This window comes from Rhinolophus sinicus, chromosome 14 (genome assembly GCF_057876585.1).
Source record: "Rhinolophus sinicus isolate RSI-liver-muscle chromosome 14, RSI-T2T, whole genome shotgun sequence".
NCBI classification, from domain to species: domain Eukaryota; kingdom Metazoa; phylum Chordata; class Mammalia; order Chiroptera; family Rhinolophidae; genus Rhinolophus; species Rhinolophus sinicus.
In genome coordinates this window covers 182,307,008-182,326,857 of record NC_142514.1, presented here as the reverse complement: position 1 = coordinate 182,326,857, position 19,850 = coordinate 182,307,008, and the positions used below count along the sequence as shown (strand labels likewise).

General features: G+C 61.9%; 1 protein-coding gene across 2 annotated transcripts; it reads left to right on the top strand.

Annotated features, from left to right (window-relative positions):
* Nucleotides 1–345: 345 nt before the first annotated feature.
* ATG2A (autophagy related 2A) lies at nt 346–19,843 on the top strand. 2 transcript variants are annotated; one of them, XM_074336643.2, is made up of 41 exons: nt 346–635; nt 2,640–2,802; nt 2,917–3,069; nt 3,227–3,329; nt 3,703–3,838; nt 3,993–4,091; nt 4,388–4,484; nt 4,573–4,737; nt 4,845–4,985; nt 5,518–5,755; nt 5,839–5,983; nt 6,079–6,171; nt 6,551–6,709; nt 6,810–7,053; nt 7,358–7,454; nt 7,575–7,734; nt 8,385–8,527; nt 8,604–8,743; nt 8,854–9,014; nt 9,455–9,605; nt 9,744–9,937; nt 10,039–10,119; nt 10,268–10,374; nt 10,462–10,554; nt 11,463–11,533; nt 11,739–11,815; nt 12,414–12,584; nt 12,726–12,852; nt 12,986–13,152; nt 13,724–13,932; nt 14,200–14,335; nt 15,770–15,976; nt 16,218–16,319; nt 16,409–16,493; nt 16,582–16,711; nt 16,792–16,864; nt 17,067–17,149; nt 17,393–17,514; nt 17,660–17,814; nt 18,936–19,088; nt 19,163–19,843. In XM_074336643.2, the coding sequence occupies exons 1-41, from the start codon at nt 465–467 to the stop codon at nt 19,397–19,399; spliced, it is 5,739 nt and encodes a 1,912-aa protein (XP_074192744.2). In that variant the 5' UTR covers nt 346–464; the 3' UTR covers nt 19,400–19,843. The 2 variants fall into 2 exon arrangements, with proteins under 2 accessions (XP_074192744.2, XP_019593402.3); XM_019737843.3 differs by having other exon boundaries at nt 12,938–13,152.
* The last annotated feature ends 7 nt before the right edge of the window (nt 19,844–19,850 follow it).

The window sequence follows — 19,850 nt, the reverse complement described above, 5'->3', positions numbered from 1 at the left end:
GTACCGACTTGATTCCTCTGGGAAGCTCTCAACGAAGTTTTATGAGACACTGTCCCTTTAAGTATTTCCCAACTACTTTAATTGGACGAGTCAGCACATGCGCATTCCTTGCGGGGCTGGCACTTCAAGCAACAGCCTCCCCAGGGCTTGTAGAAGGGAGGTTAAAGGTCCTCCCACACAGAATTTACACGCAAGCGTAAATCAAGACTGGGAACATTACAACAAGCAGACAACCCAGTCCCTTTTTCGCGCCTGATGGCTCCGCCCCTTCGGCCAATCAGTAGGCCTCGCCCTTTGCAATGGCCAATGGCAGTAAGCGTGGGGGGCGTGGCTGAGCGTCCGGGGGCGCGGCCTGGCGCTGAGAGAAGCGGCGGGGCAAGCCCGGGGCTCTAGTGAACCGCGCAGCCGGGCGGGGATCGCCGAGGTCGGCAAGCGCAGGCGGCCCTGGCCCGGCGGTCTCCGAGATGTCACGATGGCTATGGCCATGGTCGAACTGTGTGAAAGAGCGAGTCTGCCGCTACTTGCTGCACCACTACTTGGGTCACTTCTTCCAGGAGCACCTCAGCCTGGACCAGCTCAGCCTCGATCTGTACAAGGGCAGCGTTGCCCTGCGGGATATCCACCTGGAAATCTGGGTGAGGAACCAGGCCCGAGCCCGGGAAGGGATCGGGAGCGCGGGGCCGTAGCGACCTGAGGCTCCCCGCGAAAGGGTCGGGCCGAGGGACCAGGTACTGGGCATGTTGAGGCCGTGGAAGTCCGGCCCTTTCCAGGCGGCAAAGGGACCCGGCTGATCGCCTCCAGAGCCAAAAGCTGCCTCCACTTCATAGGAGGAGAAACTGAGGCTGAGGAGGGGATGTCACTTGTCTGGGGAATGCCAGAATAAGCACACTGAGTTTGGGGCCTGAGTTGAGGAGCGTGGTATGGAGGGCCTAAGGAAAGTGTGAGCGGGAAGCAGAGGAACTAGGGGATTCCAGTAGGACCAGGCCACAGCAATGATAGAGTTGCGGCTATGCAGTTTTTCTAGGAAGGCTGTTAGGGGTCGGGAGCCCCGCCGAGGACACCTGCACCTGTGGGAAAGGTGCCCTGACCTCCTGACCCTCCAATCCTGGGCCCAGTGGGTGGGGTTCGCCTCCGGATGTGGATGTCAACAATCGCGTCAGCAACAGTGTTGATCAACACCTCGTGTGGCTGCTGCTACTGCCTACTTCCTGCTTTTGGGAGAGTGGGATGGATCTCCGGGTGTTTGGGGAGGGGCTTGGGGGATGAACAGTCCCACCTGGAAGGAACCCCCCGGGGAAGGGCAGAGAGGTCTGGCCTCAGGCAGGGAGGAGGAGGGGGAGATGCTGGAGAGGCCGAGAGTAGGGTCTGGGTCTGACCCCAGCCTCACAGCTCAGCTGACCTGGAAAGTTACAAAGGAGCCACCAATTAGAGACGCAAGCCCAGGGCTGGCACTGGGTCAACCCTACAGTTCAGAGCAGTAGGGCTGGACAAGGGCGCAGGGGCTTCTTAGTTTTCTGGCTGGGCAGACAGCATACCTGGCCTCAGTGCAATCTGGGCAGAAAAGTTGGGTTTTAGGGGTAGGCCAGGCCTTCCTGGGTGAACATGGGGTAGGAGGAGACCCCTGAGCCCAGAGTTGGGGGCACCTCCCAGGAGCCTCTGCCTGTGAATCCCAGTGCTGGAAGCTTTTTCAGACCTCTAGGCTGCCGCTTCCTACTTCCAGTCCCAGAAAACACTTCCACCCCTCCTGCCCTGCCCTCCTGTTGGGATTGAGTTGGCTCTTGCTAGGCTGCTTTCAGGCTGGTCTCCCAGGACGAGTTGAGCCCTGGAGGAATGCAGGTGGTTTTCCAATAGCCACCCCCTCCTCCCAGCTGCTTGGCCTACAGCCCCTCCCTTGAAGACCCCCGAAGAAACCCAGTGTCGGGGGACTCGGATGGAATGAGGAGAGGCCTGGGTCCCAGTACACTGGGTGACTAGACTAGTCCCTTCGCTTCTCTAGGCCTCAGTTTCCCCATCTGTGGATCTCTTGATGAGGAATTTGGACTTGATCTCTATGGGCCTTCTAGTTCTGCCATGTGTTTGTTTATTGATGTATCCAACAAGTGTTTACTGAGGCTGTCTGGATGGCACCACACAGAGTGCCTGGAGTCGCCTGGAAAGCTGGGCTCCTACCCTCAAAGAGCTCCCAGGCTTGTGCTTCAGAGAGAGGTACACAGCTACACCAAGTGTTTGGAGTTAGGGAACTGGCCCCTCCTGCTCAGGTCAGGCCCCTGCCTTCCTCTCCTGATAATCCCCACGAACTCTGCTTGCCCAGAGTGAACGTGGGGTGCTGCACCCTCTGCTGGGCTTTTGCATGTGCTGTTCCCATACCTGGAACATGCCACGGTTCATGCCCTCTACCTGGCCTCCTCTTCGTCTTCAGCTCTCCCCTCCTCTGGCGTGAAAGATTGGGCCAGTGATACGGCTTGCCCAAAAGTAGGGATCTGCATGAGCAAAGCTAGGACCTTGTAGGTAGTGTGTGGGGGATCCGGGAGCGCCACGGCACTCGCCACAGTGGAGCAGACAGATGCGGGGTGTGACAGCCCGGGAGAGAGCTGCGTTCGGGGTTTCCCGAGCCAGCGTTGTCCCCCGCCTGCTTGCAGTCTGTGAACGAGGTGCTGGAGTCCATGGATTCACCCCTGGAGCTGGTGGAAGGCTTTGTGGGCTCCATCGAGGTGGCCGTACCCTGGGCCGCGCTGCTCACCGACCACTGCACCGTGCGTGTGTCAGGCCTCCAGCTCACCCTGCAGCCCCGCCAGGGCCCAGGTGAGGACAGGGTAAGGCTGGGGTGAGGGGTGGGGAAGCAAGTGGTGGGAGTGGGCCTGGGCACCCAGGAGCTGATGGGGCCTGCCTGCCCTGAGACCCTCTTCCTGCCCGCAGGGCCGGGGGCTGCTGACTCACAGAGCTGGACCTCCTGTATGACCACGAGCCTGCAGCTGGCTCAGGAGTGCCTGCGGGAGGGACTGCCTGAGCCCTCTGAGCCACCGCAGCCCCTGGAAGGCCTGGAAATGTTCGCCCAGACCATCGAGACTGGTAAGCGGGCCCCTCCTGGCCACCCTGCTTCCTGCCCCTCTGTGGCCCACAGGACACCAGCCCTAGAAAACAACATGGCCACCCTGCTGCCCCAAAGGGGAATCTCTCCCTGCCCCTTGCAGCTCTCCCTGACCTGAGACCCCTCCTCACCCCTCAGTGCTGCGAAGGATTAAGGTGACCTTTCTGGACACTGTCGTGAGGGTGGAGCACTCACCGGGTGATGGGGCGCATGGCGTGGCCGTGGAAGTCCACGTGCAGAGGTAGGGCAGGCGGGTGGGGTAGGCAGGCGTGAGAAAGAGGGGCCCTGGCACTGCCCCACCTCCAGCCTAGGTTCCTGGGAAATGGCCTGGGTGGTGGCTCTAGCAAGGAGGAGGTGGGCTGTGTTGTGAGCCTAGAGTGGGATCCAGGGGCCAGGAGGTGCAGGCCCGGAGTGGTGGGGGACCCTCTAGAATCAGGTTACAGGCTGAGGGGCTGAGGAGCCAGGGCTAGCCGTGGAGGTCCCGGATGGCCTGGCTGTGGTGAGGCAGCTCTCTGACCCCCAAGCCCCTAAAACAGAATACTGTGCAGGCTGAGGGGCTGCAGGGTGGGGGACCCCAGGGTGGCCAGGGCCAGGGCTGACTCTACACTCCCCAGACTAGAATACTGTGACGAGGCAGTGCGGGACCCAAGCCAGGCGCCCCCAGTGGATGTGCACCAGCCTCCTGCTTTCCTGCATAAGCTGCTGCAGCTGGCGGGAGTCCGCCTGCACTTCGAGGAGCTCCCCCCACAGGTGGGCTGACCGATCCCCACCGTCTCTGGCTCCTTCTCATTCCTGCTCTCTCTGGCCTTTGATCCCTCTGCCCACCCCCACCCCCCAATCCCTTCCAACCATCTCTGATGTCATCTTCTCAACCCCTCCTCTCCTATCTCCTCTTGCGTCCCAGGAAGAACCTCCAGAACCCCCCTTGCAGATTGGCAGCTGCTCAGGGTACATGGAGCTGACAGTGAAATTGAAGCAGAATGAGGCCTTCCCAGGCCCCAAGGTGGGTCCCTGGGCCCCTGGGGAGGCAGAAGCATGATCCACCTTAGAATCCTCCGCAATACTTACCTTCCTGAGGACAAAGCAGGGTCTTTGAGTGGGGCAAATGACTGCCTTCTGGCGACTGGAAAAACTGTGGCTCAGAGAGGTCATGTTGTGGCCAGGGTCACACAGCTGGTTGGTGAGAGAGTTTAACCTGGCATTGGCATCCTACCTCCTCAGGGTGAGGGCAGGTGGGTAGTGGCTTTCAGGGGCTAGGTGGCAGGTATAGGCTCCGTGGTTGCCTCCCTCTGCCCCTAGCTGGAGGTGGCTGGACAGCTAGGCTCCCTACACCTGCTCCTGACCCCACGGCAGCTCCAGCAGCTTCAGGAACTGCTCAGTGCCATGAGCCTTGCAGGTGAGGCCTCTGGGTGGTCCAGAGGGTGGGGTGGCTGGGGAGGAGCTGGCCAGGCTGAACTAACACAAGGTAAGGTCCTCTTCTGTAGACCCCAAGAGCCTGGTTGACAAGCTGAACAAGAGCCGCCCACTAGGTGCTGAAGACCTGCGGCTGATTGAGCAGGACCTGAACCAGCAGCTGCAAGCAGGGGCTGTGGCTGAGCCCCTCAGCCCAGATCCCCTTACGAACCCCCTTGTCAACCTGGACAGCACTGGTGGGTGTGGGACCAGACCCAGTGGTTGGCGGGGTGACTAGTGTGAGTTCAGGAGTCAGGGAGCCGGCCGAGCCCGGCTGTCCCTGACCCCCTCCCCTGGCCCGCAGACCTCTTCTTCTCCATGGCGGGGCTCACGAGCAGTGTGGCCTCGGCCGTCTCTGAGCTCTCCATGTCCGACGTAGACCTGGGCTCCTCCGTGCACAGTGACATGACCCCCCGCCGGCTCTCTGCCCAGGGCCACCCAACTGGTGAGTGCTCCAGGGGCAGGAAGAACTGGAAGAGGCCTCGGTGCTAGTGTGATGTCGCATGTATGTGGGAGGCCGCCAGTGATACCTAGAGGTCCCTCCAGGGGTGACTTGGTTCCCTGGGGAGGTTGACGATGCAATGGACAGAGCCGAGGTTTCAGTTAGTAATCGTGGGCAAGCACTTCAACTCTCCAAGACTCAGTTTCCCCTTCCAAATGGGGGTTATAAAACCTGACCTTGCTGGGCTGCGTGTTTCAGCCAATGTTTACTGACAGCTTGTGTGTGTCAGGTACTGGGCTGAGTGCTTTATCACCTCTGGTCCTTCTAGCTCCCTGGTGAGGGTTAAATTGAGCCTGGGCTCAGTGCCTGGTACCACAAAGCTCTGGGTCACCCCTACCTGGCCAAGCCTCCTATCAGAGCCCCCGTCCAGCGAGGCCAGGGCTTCTCCCAGCCCCCAGCCAGATGTCTGACCGTCAGTCTACCTGGGGTGCCCATGAGCTCTGGGGAGCCCCTGGTGAAGCCTCTGTCCCCTTAGGGAAGACGGCCCCCACACCCCTCCCGGACACCCTGCGCCCTGACTCGCTGCTGAAGATGACTTTGGGGGGCATGACCCTGACCTTGCTTCAGACGTCTGCCCCGTCTTCTGGACCTCCTGACCTCACCACCCACTTTTTTGCCGAGTTTGATGCTGCCAAGGACGGGCCCTTCGGCTCCCGTGACTTCCACCATCTCCGACCGCGCTTCCAGAGGGCCTGTCCATGTAGCCATGTCCGGTACAAGCCCAAGGCAGGGGCCCGAGGAGAGACTCCCTGAGTCCCCCAAGCCTCCCATCTGATGCCCAGCTTCTTGCCCACAGGCTGACGGGTGCAGCTGTGCAGCTGTCCTGGGAGCTGCGGACAGGCAGGGGCCAGCGGACCACTGGCACAGAAGTGCACTTCGGGCAGCTGGAGGTGCTGGAGTGTCTGTGGCCCAGGGGTACTTCGGAGCCTGAGTACACGGAGGTGAGGGCCAAGGCCGAGTGTGCAGTCAGGGCCTGGAGGTCAGGGTGGGTGTCGGGACTCGGCCTGCTCCTCTTACCTCCTGTGTCCCATCCCAGATCCTGAGCTTCCCCAGCAGCCTGGGCTCCCAGGCCTCGGCTCGGCCCTGCGCCCACCTGCGCCACACGCAGACCCTGCGCCGTGTGCCCAAGGTAACCTACTCCACTCCAGGCCTATTTCCCACGGTGTATTGACCCCACTCCTTCGACCCCAGCTCCCACCCACCGCACCCTTATCCTGTGCTCCAAGCAGAGCGTACCACCCTATGGGGGGTCCTCGTCTGGCCTGGTTGCCCTTCCCTTGGCTCATCGTGGGAACCCCCTGCTGGCCTCCAGGGCTGGGAGTGGCGGGTGTTGGTGTCTTTTATTAAACACGCATGGTCGTCTGCCTCAGGCAGGGTGGTGAGGGTCCCTTGCCCAAGCTCTTCTCACCACCACCTGGGAGGGCGCTGCTTTTGCTCAAGGGGACCCCTTCCTGTCCTGCCCTCACCTACCCCACAGCCCTCGCTGACCTGAACACCCTTGCCCTCAGAGCCGATCCCGGCGCCCAGCTGCCTGCCATTGCCACTCAGAACTGGCCCTGGACCTGGCCGACTTTCAGGCAGATGTAGAGCTGGGGGCCCTAGACCGGCTCACTGCCCTGCTGCGCCTGGCCACCGTACCCCCTCCCGAGCCACCAGCCAGCCTGCTGGTAAGATACCTAGCCAGGGCACAGGGGCACTGGTCTTGTGGCTCATGATCATAGTGGTGGGGGCCCTGGTGGCAGCTGTGACCCCCACACCCTCCCGCAGATGGAGCCCCCGCCAGCTGCCGAGCAGCAGACAGTGGTGCGGCTATCAGCACCGCGGGCCACACTGCGACTGCGCTTCCCCATTGCCGACCTGCGGCCGGAGCGGGACCCCTGTGCAGGCCGGGCTGTGCGGGCCGAGCAGCTGCGGCTGGAGCTGAGTGAGCCCCAGTTCAGGTCAGAGTTGAGCAGTGGGCCTGGTCCCCCAGGCCCCACTCGCCTGGAACTGACCTGCTCCGACCTACATGGTGAGAGCCCCCGGGGCACAGCACCTGGGGCAGGGAGTCCGGCCTCTGGGAGAGGTGGGCTTGGGGCTACTCAAGGGGCTGGGTCACAGTGGGGGCAGACCCGGGCCCAGGCTTCACCAGCTCTATGGGGCATCAACAGGGCAGAATGGACCCTTTATCCCTGGGCTTCTACACGAGGGAGGGTGCAGGTCTGTAAACAGTAAAGGACGGTTTACTGACCGTCCACTGACTCCACCTGGCTTTGAGGGAGAAGTGGGGAAAGGCAGCAGTGACCACTCCCTACCTTTCCCCACCCCCTCACCAGGCACCTACGAAGATGGAGAGAAGCCACCTGTCCCCTGTCTGCGGGTTTCCAAAGCCCTGGATCCCAAGAGCCCTGGGCGCAAACACTTCCTGCCCCAGTAAGTAGGGCTCTGGGAGGGGCAAACGGAGAGAAGGACTTTGCTACTGAGAGCGGGAGGCCACTTGGGACTAGGGGTTGGGGGGCCCTGCAGGCCAATGACAGACCTATGCCCCGACAGGGTAGTGGTGACCCTGAACCCTCAGATGAGCAGTGCACAGTGGGAAGTGGCCCCAGAGAAGGGAGAGGAGCTGGAGCTGTCGGTTGAGAGTCCATGCGAACTGCGGGAGCCTGAGCCCTCGCCCTTCTCCTCCAAGAGGACTATGTACGAGACGGAGGAGGTGAGGCCTGAGACGCTTTGCATCTTGTGGAAGCCACTAGGTGGCTGTGGGCCAGGAGGAAAGGACTCCTTGAGACACTAGGTGATGTGACCCAGCACCAGTGAGAATTTCGTTTCTCCCATCATCTCATGTCAGTGGGGAGTCAGACGTACCCCAGCTCGTACGGCCTGGGAGTGAGAGCAGGCCCTGGAGGGAAGAGCAGCACCCCATGCCATCAGCCATTATCGGCAGTATACACTGGGCCTCGGATCCCTTTTCCGAAGGTGATGAGGGTTGAGTGAGAGGCGGTTAAGGGCCTGGCCTTTGGGCCAGTCCGGGTTTGAATCCAGGCTCTGCTACTCAGTGGTGGTTCCCTAACCTCTTGGAGAGTTACGTACAGATGAGTTTCTCAATGACCGATCTCGTAGGCCTGTACTGAGGATAAAGGAGTGAACATACATGAGGCCGTCAGAGAAGGGTTAGCGTGTAGTCAGCGCTTCACACGAGATGGCTGTCATACAGCCTAGCAGAGAATGAATGGCTGTCATACATCCTAGCTCATGAATGAATGAATGACAATGAATAAATGACAGGTGAGTGCAGACCTGGGTCTGATTCCTGAGCCAGCAGCAGGCCTGACATCTCTGACACCTTCCCGCTTCCCCACCTAGATGGTGATTCCTGGAGACCCTGAAGAGATGAGGGCCTTCCAGAGCCGGGCCCTGGCACTGTCACGCTGCAGCCTGGAAGTGGTCCTGCCCAGCGCCCATGTCTTCCTGCCCAGCAAGGAGGTCTATGAGAGCCTTTACAACAGGTGGCGATGCAGGCCTGCTGGGGGGGTGGGCCAGCCTGGGCCTCCCTCACTGCCACCATCCATCTGCCTGTTTCAGGATCAACAATGACCTGCTCCTGTGGGAGCCTGCGGACCTGCTTCCCACCCCCGCCCCTGCCACCCATCCCCCTGCCTTCCCAGGCCCCTCGGGCTTCTGGCATGACAACTTCAGGATGTGCAAGTCAGCCTTCAAGCTGGGTAGGAGGGGTACCTGGTGGGGTTCCGAGGCCTCCAGCTGGGTGGGGGGGGGGGGGCAGGGGCAGCCCTCCCAGATCGCTTTTCCACCTGGCTCCTTGATCTCCCCCCAGACTCTGACTCGGATGATGAAGATGCACATTTCTTCTCGGTGGGAGCGTCTGGTGCCCCCCAGGCCCCCGCCCCCGAGTCCCGGAGCCCTCACTCCCAGAGTTCCTTCTCTACACTGGTGACGGTGCTGAAGGGTCGGATCACAGCCCTCTGTGAGACCAAGGTGAGGGCAGCCCGGGGGAAGTGAGCCCCTGACTTCAGAGCCCCCATTGGCAGGAGAGCAAGACCAGTGTGAGCAATGCCAAGTTGAAATATGGGAAACAGAGGTCCTGATGGGGCTGAGTGTGGCCTGTCCAGCCCCCAGCACCCACACGCCACCCCACCTGTCCCTACACACCCTGTCAGCCGCTAGCACCTGTTGTATGTAAGGCACTGTGCTAAGGGTCTGAACGGGCACCTGTGATGCTAGGAGGCAGAAAGGACAGAGGTGATTCTTCCTGTCTGGCAAAAGACACAAGTGCTGCCCCAGGCCTCCAGTGGAGTCTGGACAGATGCTGAAGCTGGTCCCAGTCAGGCCAGGGCTCCAGGAGACCCCTTCGCCCCTGAGGGCGTGGGGACTGCTGGGTGTAGCTGGTGAGGCCAAGCCATGTGCTCTGTCTGCAGGACGAGGGTGGGAGGCGGCTGGAGGCCGTGCACGGGGAGCTGGTGCTGGATGTGGAGCAAGGCACCATCTTCAGTGTGTCCCAGTACCGAGGCCAGCCGGGACTCGGCTACTTCTGCCTGGAGGCTGAAAAGGCAACACTCTACCACCGAGGTGTGAGGGCTGGGGGCCAGTCGCCGAGGGGTCTGTAGGGTCCGTGGACAGGTGCTGGGGCTTTCACGAGGGACACGGGCCCTGGGGGGTGGGGGCAATCGGCCAGCTTGGCAGGGGACTCACCAGATGCCTCCCCAGCGGCCGTGGATGACTACCTGCTGCCCATTCACCTGGAGCTGCCCAGCTTTGCACCTCCAGCCCAGCTGGTCCCAACCATCTACCCATCAGAGGAAGGCGTGACAGAGCGGGGAGCCTCGGGACGCAAGGGCCAGGGCCCCCACATGCTGTCCACTGCTGTGCGCATCCACCTGGACCCCCACAAGAATGTCAAGGTACAGCCAGGCCTGCTTCTGCCCACCCACAGCCTGGGTGACTGCCTGCCTGGTGCATGGTGGGCTGGGCTCCCACCATGCTGACTGTGTCCCACCCCCAGGAGTTCCTGGTGACACTACGGCTGCACAGAGCCACCCTGCGCCACTACATAACCCTACCAGAACAGAGCTGGCACTCCCAGGTGAGCCGGGGTGGCATGGTTGGGCGGGTCTCTAGGCTAGGAGGAGGCCGGTGCCAGGGCCATGGGCTGGGCTGTGCTGGGGCAGGCGGTTAGAGAAGTAAGAGCCCCCCCCTTATCTTCACTACTTTTCCTGCCTTGGATCCCAAAGCTGCTGGAGTTCTTAGATGTGCTGGATGACCCTGTGCTGGGCTACCTGCCCCCAACGGTCATTACCGTCCTGCACACACACCTGTTCTCCTGCGCCGTGGACTACAGGTACCCGGGCTGGGAGGGCCGAGGGCCGGGGAAGGGGGCAGGCTTTCACCTGTAAGGAGCGTGCCCCAGCCTGACTGTGACCCCCAGGCCTCTCTACCTCCCTGTGCGTGTCCTCATCACCGCCGAGACCTTCACCCTCTCCAGTAACATCATCATGGACACCTCCACCTTCCTGCTCAGGTATGCAGCCTCCTGCCCACCCCCCACCTCCCCCCACCCATGTGTCCAACCTAAGCTGAGCTGCAGCTGCCACTCCCCCAGGGCCCTAACCTGCTCAGGCCACTCTCTGAGCCTTTCTGTACATTCAGGTGATCAGCCTTCTCTCAGCGCTGGTTCCACCTTTCCGAAGGGCCCTCAGACTTCAGAATCAGAGCCTTACACGTGTTCACGACCCGACCTGTGACCTGATGATCCCACTTCTGGTGGTTGTCCTAGGATATAAGGATAAGACAGGTGGAATAGAGTGTCTCTGTAGTGTAAAACAGCTGGAACTCACAAACAGTCCGAAGGCCCCAAATTACAACCTGAGTCAGTAAGCGTGGCCCACCGACCTTTACAGTCAAGTGGATGAATAACATCGAAAAACACGGGGAATGGCCATAATGCAGTGATTACTGAAAAAAGCAAGATATAAAAACTACATGTGTTTAAAACAAAAATTAATGAGGCGATTTTTATGTACATCTCTGCATGGCTTCATAGAAAAGACTGGAAGGAGGTGTATATCAAATTTGGGATTACGATTAGGGATCATTTTTTTTATTGTGATATTTTAAAATATGTTAAAGGAGCTTATATTTATGTTACCATTGAAAGAAGGACTTATTTGAAAAGAACAGTGAATGCTGGAAGGGAAAACAGGACCCTTCCGTCCCAGGGCTGCTGGAAGTACTTGGAGAAGGATAAATCTTGTCCTGCAGCACAGGGGATCAGGCCCGTTCTCCCCATTGTACAGACAAGAACACCAAGGCCAGGGAGGGCCAGCACTAATGTCTCGTGGGCTTGGGACCTGCTGTGGGGGCCCCTCTGCCTGTCTCTGGGAGCCCCTGTAGCGGCTCCGGGCCCTTCTCAGCCCTGTTCCCCACCAGGTTTATCCTCGACGACTCGGCCTTGTACCTGTCCGACAAGTGTGAGGTGGAGACCCTGGATCTGCGGCGAGGTGGGCAGGTCCCGGACTGGGCTCCCTCCCCTCTGAGGGACCAATGTCCCCCGCCCCCCAGCTGCTGGCCGTGTTCTCCGCACCCACACACGTGTGCATGCACATAATGGCTGTACCCAGATAAATCCCCAGTTCTCTTGTCTGGTGGTGGGCCAGGAGCTGGCTGTGAGGAGGCAATAGCAATGTGTCCTGCCCTCTGCTTCAGATTATGTCTGTGTCTTGGATGTTGACCTCCTGGAGCTCGTGATCAAAACCTGGAAGGGGAGCACCGAGGGCAAACTGGTAAGTGTGGCTATTATCCAGGATGCCCAAAGCCAGAGCAGTGCAGGGGCCAAGGGAGCCTTCCCAGAATCACCCTTCCCCCATGCACCATCACTCCACTTCTGCTCCCTGGGCCTGGAATCAGGTCACGGTCACTGCGTGCCCTTCCCTTGCTGGGCTGTGGTCATTGGCCCTCCTGGGAAGGGCCAGGGGCACCCTGGGTGTCCCTCAGGGTGAGCCCCGCCACTAGAGGGCAGCAAAGGCCGGGGCAAAAGTGGGGCCTCAGGAGTCAGGTTCCTTATCTGGAAAACGGAGGCAGTAGACCCCACCTGGCTCAGCTGAGATCAGGGGCAAAGGAGATGGGGCTCAAGAAGTCCTTCACCCAGGGGACAGCTTTCCGCTTCCTCAGGTGGCCTGGGGCCAAGCCCCTTCCACTTGGTGGGCTCAGTGTGCTCATCCATTCAGTGGGGCTGTTGGGCAGGCTGACCACCCCAGGGACATAGGCTGTGGGGACGGTGACCCATGACGGTCACAGTTCTATCTGTGGCTGGGGTAGAGCCCGGGCTCATGGCGCCCCCAACCCCTGCCCCCCCCGCCCCCCCCCCGCCCCCCGCCACAGAGCCAGCCGCTGTTTGAGCTTCGCTGTTCCAACAACGTGGTGCACGTACACAGCTGTGCAGACTCCTGCGCCCTGCTGGTCAACCTGCTGCAGTATGTAATGAACACAGGCGACCTACACCCCCCGCCCCGGCCCCCCAGTCCCACAGAGATCGCCGGCCAGAAGGTACAGGTGAGGCCTGGCCACACAGAGTACCAGAGCTCTGCCAGCCCCCTCTCCTGCTGTGGCCCCTGGGGGCCTGGTCATGGGGCAGCCCTGGGGCCCGCCCCTCCCTCCTGGCACTCATTCACCACTCCTCCCCTGCCTGGCCAGCTCTCGGAGAGCCCCGCCTCCCTGCCCTCATGCCCTCCAGTGGAGACGGCTCTCATCAACCAGCGGGACCTGACCGACGCCCTCCTGGACACCGAGCGCAGCTTGCGGGAGCTGGCCCAGCCTTCAGGTGCGGTGGGGCGGCTTTGGGACCAGTGGCCACAATCAGTACCCACGTTGTCAGACATCCCCTCAAACCAGTCTCTGTCCCACAGGTGGTCCCCTCCCTCAGGCCTCGCCCGTGTCGGTCTACTTATTCCCAGGTGAACGGAGTGGGGCCCAGCCCCCCTCGTCCCCTGTTGGGGCCCCTGCTGGCAGCTTGGGGTCCTGCTCAGAGGCCAAGGAAGATGAAAAGGAAGAGGAGGGGGATGGAGACACTCTGGACAGTGACGAGTTCTGCATCCTTGATGCCCCTGGCCTGGGCATCCCGGTATGTGGCGGGCAGGCTGGGCAGGGGCAGGAAGTGGTGGGAGCGGGTGGCTCAGTTCCAGGCGCTTCCAGAGTTCCCGCTGTGAGAGAGGCAGGAGGTGGTCACTGCCCCTGGGAGGTGGTGGGGCTGGGAGGGTCTTCCTGGGGAGGCAGCCCTAACGGCAGGCTTTGAAGGAGCGAGTGGTTTTCCAGAGGAAGAGAGAAGGCATGGCGTCTTGGGCAGAGGCACTGGGACATCGAGTAGGGAGGAAGGGAGCAGAGTGGTTAGTGGGAGGCAGAGGAGCACCATTTGGCTACAATGGTGCTGGCCTCCTGGCTCCCAAGTACCTGTGGGAATGTCACATGCAAGCAAGACCCAGGTCGCAGGGAGACAGGGCTGGCAGGAGCAAGGGGCATTCAGCCGCCTCCTGCATGGAACACTCAGACATAGGCTGTGGGGACGGTGACCCATGACGGTCATCTTTTGTCAAAAATGGAGAGGGAAACGTGAGGACAGGAGAAACAGATGGAAGGTGGCGTGGACTGGGGAAAGCATCTGTACCACGTGTGTTCACTTGCCCTCCTCCCTGCAGCCCCGAGATGGGGAGCCCGTGGTGACGCAGCTGCATCCAGGCCCCATCGTCGTGCAGGATGGGCACTTCTCACGGCCGCTGGGCAGCACGGACCTGCTCCGGGCACCCGCCCACTTCCCAGTGCCCAGCACCCGAGTGGTGCTGCGTGAGGTCTCCCTTGTCTGGCACCTGTATGGGGGCCGAGACTTTGGCCCCCACCCCGGTCACAGGTGAGGAGGAGAACATGGAAGTGGCTGCTGTGACAACGGGGCCCACCTACCCAGGAGGTAGGGCCTGGGCTGGGGTCCAGCCCTGACCTTGGGCACCTGGTAACCCTGAGCCAGATCTCACCTCACTGGCCTTAGTTCTTCCTCCTTCTTTGCCCCGTCTACCTCCCAAGAGAGGGTCTCCTGCCCCAGGCGAAAGGCCTTCTCTGAGGGGAGGGACCAAGGGAAAGCGGTTCCCCGAGTCAGCTTGTCCCCTCTCCTTCTTCCCAGGGCAAGAGTTGGCCTCACAGGTCACAGGGGGTCCCCTTCCCGCTGCTCCGGCCCCAACCGACCCCAGAACTCCTGGCGTACACAGGGGGGCAGTGGGAGACAGCACCACGTCCTCATGGAGATCCAGCTCAGCAAGGTGAGTAGGACACAGAAGGCCATCTGGGGTGGCGGCCAGCAGCAGGCCATCGCATCCCGCCGCTCAGCCAGCACTTCCTACGGGCCTGCGTGTCTGGCTGCACCCCAGGCACTGGTCAGGATGCAGACTGAAGGCCTGCCTTCCTGCCACTTGTCTGGTAGTGCAGGGAGCCCACTAAACTACATACAGACTGTCAAACGTGATAAATGCTCTGAGGAAGCAGAACAGGGAGGGCATGGAGTGCTGGGGACGGGCAGGGAAGTCCTCACGAGAAGGTGCCCTTCGCACAAAGACGAAGTGAGCCGGAAAGAGCTTTACAGGCAGAGGGTGCAGCACAAAGGCTGCAAGCAGGCATGATCCGGGGCAGCAAGGAGGCGGGCGAGACTGCAACTGAGCAGGGAGGGGAGCCGTAGGCCACGGCCAGACAGCCGACCGGGACCAGGCTGCCCAGGGCCCTGCAGACCACGGTGTGGTTTGGATTTTCACTAGAGTGAGATACAGTCAGCATGAGATGGTGGCCGTGAAGAGTGGCAGCAGCAGAGCAGGCGACAGTGGTCAGATTCTGAAGAGGTTTTGACGGTGGGAAGAACACAGGTGGGGCTGCTGGACTGAATGTGCGTGAGGTAGAGAGAGCGGGCCAGGCGGACCTGAGAAATGGCAGAGGTGGCGTTGATGTCACGTACTGAGTGAGTGAGCCTGCACAGACCCACTTCCCAGCTCCCAGGGCTGTTGTGCTAAGAGAACTCGGGGGATGCCCTTCTGAGGCCTGACGGGACAGGGAGCCAGTGCCGGGCAAGGGGCAGGGAAGGCCAGAGCAAGGGCCTGAAGAGGAGAAAGGCGTTGGCTTGTTGGAGGGCCAGTGGGGAGGCCAGTGCGGCTGGCACGTGGGGAGCAAGGATGGGGCGGGCTTTGGAGGGCGAGGCCAGGCCTTGGCAGGCCCAGGTGAGGGGTTTGCAGGGCATGAGGCGGGTAGGTGTGCTTTATGACGATCCCGTTGGGTGTGCGGGGAAGGGGCTGGACAACCAGGGGGACCGTCCAGGGGCGAGGTGACAGCAGATTCAAGACCACGTCGCAGCTATGGAGATGGCAGAAGTGCGGAGGGATTTTAGAGACGTTTCGAGGAAACAAAACCAACAGACAGGTTGGAGAGGTTGGAAGGTGAGGGCCAATCCAGTGTTTGTGCTGAGGGTACCGGGGCAGACAGGAAGGCGGTGGGAAGGGAGACACATAGATTCAGGAGAGGAGGTCGGGTTCAGTGTGACCGTGTGGGCTTGAAATGCCTGGGGATGCCCTTGTAGAGGTGTCCAGGAGGCAGCCAGGCTTGGATCTGAGAAGGGGCTGCGCGCAGGAAGCATGGCTGGGAGAGGAGGGGCAAACCCCTCCCTCCCCGTCCCGGTGTCGTCTGCCCGGCTCAGGCCCCCATCCACCCTGCAGGTGAGCTTCCAGCACGAGGTGTACCCAGTGGAGCCGGCCCCAGGCCCCGTGGCCCCGGGTGAGGAGCTGGAGGAGCAGCCCCTGTCGCGCCAGGTGTTCATTGTGCAGGAGCTGGAAATCCGGGACCGGCTCGCCTCCTCCCGGATCAACAAGTTCCTGTACCTGCACACGAGTGAGCGGATGCCACGGCGCGCCCACTCCAACATGGTACTGCGGGCAGCGCCACCGTCCACCGGGCAGGGAGCAGGGCCCCCTGTCAGACACGTGCACACGCACCATGCATGTGCACACACATCTGGGCTGTGCGCGAGCCTGGGGGGACGGGAGGGCTCTGGCCGGCTTTGAGGAGCAGCCTGCGTAGACGCAGGACTGAGCAGGTCAGTGGTGGGGGTTGGGGAACCCGGGCCCAAGGCCCAGCAGGCACCCAGAGCTCCCCTTCTGCCCCCAGCTCACCATCAAAGCGCTGCACGTGGCCCCCACTACCCACCTGGGGGGGCCTGAGTGCTGTCTACGGGTCTCACTGATGCCCCTGAGACTCAATGTGGACCAGGTGAGTGGGCTGGGGGGGGGCGGGCCCGAGGGGAGCCGTGCTGCCCCTGAGCCTGTGAGCCTGACCTGCGCACCCCCCTTCCCCCGCAGGATGCCCTGCTCTTTCTCAAGGACTTCTTTACCAGCCTGGCAGCTGGCATCAACCCCATGGTCCCGGCAGAGACCTCCACTGAGGGTGAGAGGCTGGGCCGGGGAGGGGAGGGTCTCAGCCCCCTGCCTCCCAGCCACCCCTCGGCCCATCTTCACTCTGTCCTCATCCCCAGCTCACCCTGAGACGCAAGTCCAGCCAAGCAGCCCCCAGGAAGGGCAGCCTGAGGGCGTAGAGACAAGTGGCATCCAAGAGGCCGCAGGCAGTGGACAAGGCTCCTCTGAGCAGCAGCCCATCTACTTCAGGTAGGGCCTCGGGCTGGAGGCCCTGGGCCAGGCTGCAAGGGGACAGGTCAGTGACTAAAGGACCCCCTTCTCACCCTCAGGGAGTTCCGCTTCACATCCGAGGTGCCCATATGGCTGGATTACCACGGCAAGCACATCACCATGGACCAGGTGGTAAGTGGGTCCATCGGGCGCGTAGCCCTGTGGGTCACATCCTCTGCGGTCCCTGTCCCGCTCAGGTGTGGCCTGCTCTTTGTGGGCCAGGAGGCCAGGGCTTGCGTCCAGGTACCATCGGCTGCTGAATTGGGTGGCTCCTGTGGGCTGGCCGGGTCCCTGAGCCCCATCATGCAAACCCGACCCCCTTCTCCCTCCCCAGGGCACATTCGCCGGTCTGCTCATTGGCCTGGCTCAGCTCAACTGCTCCGAACTGAAGCTAAAGCGGCTCTGTTGCCGGCACGGGTGAGCCCTCCATGTGCTCCAGCACCCCATCTTCCCTTTGTTCTGTTCCTGACGGGCTTTGTGGCCTCAGCCAAGACATCACCCCTCTGGGGCCTGGTTTTCCTCTGTAAAATGGGTGCAGGCATCCCTCCGCACAGGGCTGGGTGGCGCCGTGGGGAATGTTGGGCTGCCTCGGGTCTTCCTGGCCCTGTGAGCCCTCGGTGTGTGGCTCTGCCCCACCCCATCATCCTCTCCTTTACGCAGGCTCCTGGGCGTGGACAAGGTGCTGGGCTATGCTCTCAATGAGTGGCTGCAGGACATCCGCAAGAACCAGCTGCCCGGCCTGCTGGGGGGCGTGGGCCCCATGCATTCAGTTGTCCAGCTCTGTGAGTATCTGCCTTTGGGGGCTCTTGAAACTGCCTGTACTCTTGGGCAGCCTAGAAGCTGCCCTTGGAAATCGTTGAGGGGAGGTCCTAAAGCAGGGTGCCGAGGCAGTGCAGCCTGGGGCACCTAACAACTCCATCCCCCTAGTCCAAGGGTTCCGCGACCTCCTGTGGCTGCCCATCGAACAGTACAGGAAGGACGGGCGCCTTATGCGGGGGCTGCAGCGGGGGGCCGCATCCTTTGGCTCCTCCACGGCCTCTGCTGCCCTGGAACTCAGCAACCGGCTGGTGCAGGCTATCCAGGTGAGTAGGCACCTGGCATCTGGCTGTGCAGGGCAGAGCAAGGCAGGGAGGGTCTGCCACAGCACCCGATTCCGTCCCCAAAGCTCTGCTGAAGGTGGGCAGTCAGGGTGTACGGAACATTGTATGAGGAACAGTCACAGAGAGTAGAGGCCAGGTGCCTGGCCTGGAGCCCACAGCCAGGTCTCCTGAAGCCACAGTGGCTCCCATGTGGGAGGGTGAGTGCCACCCCCCCAGGCTCTACAGCCCCCTGGGCCTCTGCTCATAGCTGTTTCTTGAGGGGAGGGAAGTGGGGGGCTCTGTTTACAGACAAGGAAACTGAGGCCAAGACTGGCCCTGGTTCATTCAGGCCTCGAGCTTTGCTAGGCCTGGGTGGACCCCCAGTTTGTTATCCTGAGCTCAGCTGTAATCCCGTGGTGGGGGGGCAAAGGGGGGCAGGCGTTTGTGGGTGGTCAGGACAGGTGCGGGGTGAGCATGCAGACTCGGGAGGAGCACGGTGCTCTCTGGGCCCTGCCAGCTCAGCCCTGTAGGGTTGGGGGCGGGTCTCTAGAGAGGAGGCTAGAGGAATAGATGGGCATCTGAGGGCCCGCCCCCAGGGCATGAAGCTGGGGTGTGGCACCACCAGGTGAGGAGGTTGGGTGGGAAGGAGTGACGCTTGGTGAGCGATATGGGGGCAGAGAATAGAGGAGCCTCAGACAGAAAGCAGATTAGACTCAGTGATAGACTCACTGACCTGTGAGGGTGAGCGAGGGGGACCCCTGGTCTCTGGAGGGCTGCCCTGTGGAGCTGGTGAGGCCAGGCCAGGCACAGGGTGGGGGAGGCAAGGCGCCCAGCTCAGGCAAGCTGCATTTGGGGCAGCCCAGATGCGGTGGGGTACACGGACATGGTGGTCAGCTGGAGGAGGGGTTTGAGTCCAGAGGACATGAGGAGCACCCCCTGAGGAGGCGTGCAGTCCCCTGAAGCCCCCGACCTGGCTGGTGGGAGCCTTGGCAGGACCCCAGGAGCAGCTCAGCAGAGCATGGCTGTGGGGGAGGGCGAGGGGCGGGCGCCCGCGCGGGGGCCTAGGGGGGAGTCATGTCTGCCTGGGCTGGCTCTCCTCATCCGGGATCCCCCATGTCCTCCAGGCCACAGCTGAGACAGTGTATGACATCCTGTCCCCGGCGGCGCCCATCTCCCGATCCCTACAGGACAAGCGCTCTGTGCGAAGGCTGCGCAAGGGCCAGCAGCCAGCTGACCTCCGGGAGGGAGTGGCCAAGGCCTACGACACAGTCCGAGAGGTAAGGAGGCCCAGCCCTGCTTCCCACACCGACCTGCCCACCCTGACCTCTGTACTGACCTCCCACCTCCACAGGGCATCCTGGACACAGCTCAGACCATCTGTGATGTGGCGTCTCGGGGCCACGAGCAGAAGGGACTGACGGGTGCTGTGGGGGGCGTGATCCGCCAGCTGCCCCCAACGGTCGTGAAGCCCCTCATCCTGGCCACGGAGGCCACGTCCAACCTGCTTGGGGGCATGCGCAACCAGATCCTCCCTGACGCACACAAGGCCCACACTCTCAAGTGGCGATCAGACGAGGCCCAGGACTGAGCGCCAGGCGCCCCAGGCTCCCGGGCGCTGCCTGCCCACCACGCCGGGCCAGCCCCGGGGCTCCCGCGCCTCCAGAGAGCTGCGGCCCACAGCCAGACAGACCGGGCCCTCAGAGGAAAGACCAGGAAGGACCCTGCCGGGCTTGCCTGCTGCCAATCGTTGTTGAGAGTGGGGCCTCCCTGCCTGGGGCCTCTGCCCTGTCTCTGCACTTTTTCTCTGGGGAGAAAGGACACTGCCCCCACCACCACCTGGGCCCACACTGCTGCCTTGTCCCAGGACGGAGGCTTTTGGACCCTCAGACCCCCACCCCACTCAGCCAAGTGTCTTTCTGTGTCTCCGGGGGAAGTGGGGGACAGACACTGTGTGGTTCAATGTATTATTTTTAAGCTCCTGTGTGTGTGGGTCAGTGTCTGCATGAAGTGGAATAAACTGTGCCCACCGCCAGCCACCT